Consider the following 5742-nt stretch of genomic DNA (forward strand, 5'->3'; position numbering starts at 1 on the left):
TCAGGCCTCATTCTTCGATGCTTCATCAAAGTTCTCCACAAGATCTGGAACATCGTCATCCTCCTCCTCCTCATTGTCTTCTTCCTTTGGAGCGTTGCTTTCAAGAGTTTGCAGGGGAAACTGTTTGCGCAGGCTGGTGAGGCTGTCGGGTCCCAGGTGACTGAGAATGCCGGGAAGCATCTCTGTTAGCTGCTTGGTCTCAGCGTGGCCGCTGATGGCGAATATGTTGGCATTGAGAGAAGCCTGCACTTTGGGGTTGTTGAAATGGATCACAGTGCCATCATCCTTGATCATATTCACCTCTTCAATTTCAGTAATGCTGTTGACAGCCAATGTCTTTAGAGAACTCTGTAGTTTTTTGTCATCAGCAGCTGTCCTGTGTACCACCTTCTTCTTCCTACGAGGTGCGCCCTTTCCCCTATCCGCACCTCGCACCTGGTCTTGAAGTTTGGCCAATAATATCTTATTCATGCTGCCACTGATCAAATACCTACAGAGGCATGCCCTGCACAACTTTATATAGGCTGACCAGAGCCCTAGTCTGACGTCACACTCAACACAAACCTTTGCATGCCTTACATCAGCGATTAGAATCGCACATCGCCGAAAACCTTAGGGAGTGCTGTGCCCGGCGTCGAGTCATTCAGATAAGCGGTTGTCCAGAACTGACCAGTATGCCCATATATAGGAATATTGTATGGAGATCCAATTGTCCAGAACCGCAAATCCAACCGATATGCCCATATATGGGAATGTCCATACTTGCATTTGGATGGGTATACATATATGGGCACATGCAAAGGGTATTGCATAATCAGGTGGGGCATGCATTCCCTTTTTGTATTGTTCCTGACTTGCATCGTTCCCGAGTAGGCTGGTGCCCAACGTGCACCAGTCTTGTAAGTTATGATGAAAGGAAACTAACCAGGCCACAACAAAACCAAAAGAAACAGAAGGATTGCCAGCCCCGTGATTCCAATACCAACACCTAGAATCAGATGATCAGCTGTGGGAAATCAATACAATATTTAACTTAATATATTTTACTTGGCCCCCTCCTTTTCCCCTCTACATAAAATGTCTTAGTTGAAAAATAGCAGATCTACAAGCTCACAAGGCGTCGTGTTGCAATGCCTTGTGAGTTCATAGATCTGCTATTTTCACCAAAGGTTTGCCTATTTTCTCAGAAAGATCGCCTATTATGACATGCCCAGAATAATGACGCTAGGGTTTATGTGGTTAATTATGAACAGAGAAGAAAATCAATCAACATTGTTTTCAGTATGGTTTTCCGATGAATTACATGTTTTTCGATGACTATATCTAAAACTAACTAGCTCAGTATCCTTGTGGTTAGAGTGTCCACCCTGGGATTAGGAGGTCAGGGGTTCAATCCGCCACTGAGTGATACCCAAGACTGTAAAAACGGCACCCCTGCTTGGCACTCAGCATCAAGTGTTGTATTGGGGGTAAGTCCAGTGTACTTGTACATCATGTGACATGCTAGCGTCATGTCCAGGGGGTGTACTTGTACAGTACGTCTTGTGACATGCTAGCGTCATGTCCAGGGGGTGTACTTGTACATCAAGCTGCCTCACACTAAGGAACCGTTGATTCCCAAGGATACTTACATCTAAAACTCCATTATGCTGTACATGTCAGTAGATTTTGTTGCCAAGTAACAGACAACGTCCTGTGTCTACAGTCTACTCACTGTCTTTTCTCCCACTGAGTTCCTGGTCTGACAGAAGTACAGTCTTTACTGTTTTGCTTGACTCACTGCCTTTTGTTTTAGCCATTATTTTTATGCCATTATTTTTTGCCTTTTTTAAAATAAATGTTTTTTGTTTTTTGCTCTGTAAAGCACTTTGAGCTGCATTTATGTCATGAAAGGTAAATAAAGTGTATTATTATTATTATTATTATTATATAAATAGAGAAAAACATCACATGGATGCAACTGGGACGTATCATCAGTGTTGTAGCCTGGGGTCGACGGGTGTTTCGGGTCTTGCAACATACACCCTCACCCAGGTGACCCAGCCGGGGTTGATCAAGCCCCCGACCTACGTCCCAGTAGCTACCCACGGTCAGTCCTCTCAGGGCAAGACAGGGCCACTCAATCCGCTTCTCCGGAACTACTCTGCCAGGGCTGGGGGAGAGGCTCTGGCACGTGGAAGGACTAGGCTCTGTGGATGGCCTCCTGGCCGGGCTCCTCCTCCGTCTCACCAGGTCCAGGACCTGTGCGTTGCACCAGACTCCCCCGTTCCAAACATTTCATTCTGGTGTGATGGTTTCTTGGGCCGTGGTGGTACTGCAGGCTCCACTTGCGGCTTGCTTGAATGGCCCTCCTTAAAGGCCTCACCGTGGATTTGTTGGGCTTCTTCCTCACGGAAGACACAGGCTGGGGCGCTAACCCATACTGCTCCCGGATGCTGTCTACATTCCGGTCTCTCCAGTGGTCACCAAACTATTCCTATTATTATTATTATTATTAAGTCTAAGTCTAGGAGGGCTGCAGAGAGGCCAGAACCAGCACCTGTCCTGTCCGTACCTGGACCAGGGAGCTGGATTCACAACCTTGATCCTTGTACACTGAACCTTGAGGAGGCCCAGTCTGCTTACCAGGTGTAGTTGTGTACTAGTGGGTTAGCGTCACTGCTGCAGTTCACACTGCTTCCCTCTGCTGGACTGTCCGGTGGACCCACTTCTACACACTCACTGGTGGACCTTGATATTCACATCAAAAAGACAAATATCCTTGTCCCTGCATGTAACATTTAGTAAAAAAAAACATTTGACCATAGACTATATTGTTAAACAAAAGAAAGAGTTGTGACTGACAGTTGTACTGTCCTCTGTGCCGTTTCTGGATGTTGGAGATGGTGTGACTCTGTGCTGATGTCACAAACCTCTGATCTCTACAAGTCATATTGCTCTGGTTTTACTTTGGGTTTGGCGTCACTATTCCAGGTGAAAGTTACTGAACCTTATTCAAGAACATATTAACATAAGAACACATATTAGGAAAATGTAGTTGTGATGTTAGAATGCACACTGCTGGACAAAAAAAAGAACTCTGTGTAATATTATTATTACATAGATTAGTACTATTCAGCTAATAAATGACCAATAAATGATCATACATGTTGATGAGAATAAGAGGAAAGATCCGAGCACTCTAACAGAGGAGAGGGGGCGTAAAATCAAAACACTTGATCATGTCTACAAAATTTGTAGACAAAAATGTTGTAAACATGTTTACAGGTAACTCCCAGAATCCTCTCTTATGGCCTGGAATTCTGGGTTGGCTACTTGTTGTCCCTTTTTAAACCAGGTTGGTTTATTTACAGGATGTTTCACAGCAGTTGAGTAGGCATGAGGGAAGCCTACCATCGTGTTAGGACTCAGCAGTGCAGACAGTACAGTAGCCTAGTCTACTTATCAGAAGAATACAAACAAGATCGACATCAGTTGGAGAGATTGTCAGGAAATAATTTGACTTGAATGGTTAATCTTATTTACCTGTTACAAACAACTGGTTGACTTATCGCCTGTTTGTGCAGAACCTGAAGTAATCATCATTCTCATAACTTTTATCTCTCTTATTTGAGTTGGCAGGCTATAGTAAGCCTATATTGAAAAAACCCAATGCTATGATAACAGGAGACATCGGCAAGAATATCTGGGGGGGGAAAAAACAGGCAATCAAAAACAAAATAAACCGAAAACAATCTTCTGTTTAAATGGCGGCATCTATAAATGTTACATTATCGCCATCTACTGGATTCAACATACTAGTATACTGTAAGGGATATTGTCACTTACAGTATACTATAGTATCCACAGAGACTGTGCCAACAACAATAAAATATTAAATATGACATAAAATAACTAAGTAGACCTACATCTACTGGATGTAATAATAACAAATAATAAATAATGTATTTTATTTGTATTGCACTTTTCATTCAGGAAGACCAGGACCACAATGTAAACAATACCCTAGGCTTTTTTTGTGTTATCCTTTTAGCATCATTGTAAAATCGTACCACTTTAGGTTTTGCAAACTGTTAATAAAGAGAAACGAATCATATAATTGACGGTCGTCATCAAGGGGAAAAGTCTGTTCTGTTCTACTGTTTGTAGAAAGAAATGCTTTAGTAGGCCTTCTGTTCCATTCCAAGGCCAGGCTTTTAGGCCCAGAGGACAGACATAACTGCACACTCCTCACCTGGACAGTTTCTCTTGGGTGGAGGTCAGCTCAGAGCAGACAAACTGCTCCTCAGCGAGATGTTTCTTTTTTTCTCTTCTTCTTTTTCTCCTCCAGTGGCATAATTATGCCAGTGTGCCAGTGATTACCCTCCCCTGTGCCAATGTTGGCACCCGTGCCTAAGGTGGTCTACCCCGGCTATATAGCAACAGTCTGTTGTTTTGTTTACGCTCAAATTCTCAAATTGGAATATTTCAAATTTCCGAAACTGAGCCATGGTTGATGTGGCGCCAGACACGTTGTTATGATAGCCATGTCTACTATGTCAGATAAGAAGACCCAAATAATAAGAGAGAGAAATGTAGAGTAAAGTCGAGCATTATGAGGCATAAAGCGCTCTCAATGCTTTGGGTGCAAAATGAACCATTGGTTCTCAAACCTTTTCATTTCAAGGACCCCCACAACACTGAGAGTGTAGAACCAATGAACCCTTAATGGGCATTAGTTAATAGGCCTATGCTTTGATTGATTGATTGAATATGAATAATATAAACAGGTGTGTAACTCTGAGAGTTGAGTTGAGTTCTGCTTAATAAATACTGGGGGTCATTGAAATGATGTCCAGGGGCCAATTATCTCATAATCCACCTATGATCTCAGCCAATCTGCATGACTTTCTGTTTTGTTCTCTTCATAACTACTTTTAATTGTATTCAAGTGTCCTTTTATAATGTGTCGGTCTTAATGTTCTTAATGTTTTTTTGTGCTAATGTTTTGTGCCTTGGGTTTTTCCCCATAGCCCACCTGATGCAGTGATGGGCTCAGAGGAGAAGGCACTCTACACTCTAGAAGAGGAAGATGAATATGCAGCCACGCCTTTAAGCCCCATTCTGCAATCTGCACTGTGAGTAATTATATTCTCTTATTTTTCTTATTTTATAATCACTTATTAACTCTTTGAAATTGTATTCAAATGTCCTTTGATAATGTTTTTTCTTTAATAGTGCTCTTGATGTTTTGGTGTAAATAGTTTGTGCCTTCTTGTTTTTTCTCGTCTTAGTGACAAAGAAGGATGTTGTGAAATCCCATGCGGCAGGCCTATGTGGTCTGCAGAGTGGAAGCCTTTTCGTGAGCGGCCTGAATACTACGTCTGGACTCAGAAGAGCGACTACCGACCAGTATTTTGACTGTTACAAAGGATTTCCTCCTGGATCAAGGTGAGCATCAGTGCCCTTTGATTCTCTTTCACCATAGAAGACCTCAGGCTGAGGTCTTCGTGCTGGCATCATTCTCTTATACTTGGAACTGCCTGTTGTTAATAAACTCATTTATTGACATCTTTTCTACAGATGACGCTCAGCTCAGCAAGATAATGGCCTCTGTCTGAAAGACTACCAAACACTTACCGGTTCGGTAACTTTAGACCAGACAGTCCCATCATCATGCCCCACCAGAGACACCCAGTCATTGCAGGAGTTAATGAAAGCGGAGGCAGAGAAGCTGCTTGACTCCTACTCCACTCCTGCTAA

At 42.8% G+C, this 5742-nt stretch overlaps 1 protein-coding gene across 1 annotated transcript; it reads right to left on the reverse strand.

The window, feature by feature from the left end:
* Positions 1 to 471, reverse strand: LOC308076049 (transcription factor BTF3 homolog 4-like; the record flags this gene model as incomplete). Its single annotated transcript, XM_080416153.1, has 1 exon — positions 1 to 471. The coding sequence occupies one exon, from the start codon at positions 469 to 471 to the stop codon at positions 1 to 3; it is 471 nt and encodes a 156-aa protein (XP_080272279.1).
* Positions 472 to 5742: the final 5271 nt, after the last annotated feature.

Source organism: Gymnoscopelus braueri (genome assembly GCF_963280865.1).
Source record: "Gymnoscopelus braueri genome assembly, chromosome: 20".
In the NCBI taxonomy this organism is placed as follows: domain Eukaryota; kingdom Metazoa; phylum Chordata; class Actinopteri; order Myctophiformes; family Myctophidae; genus Gymnoscopelus; species Gymnoscopelus braueri.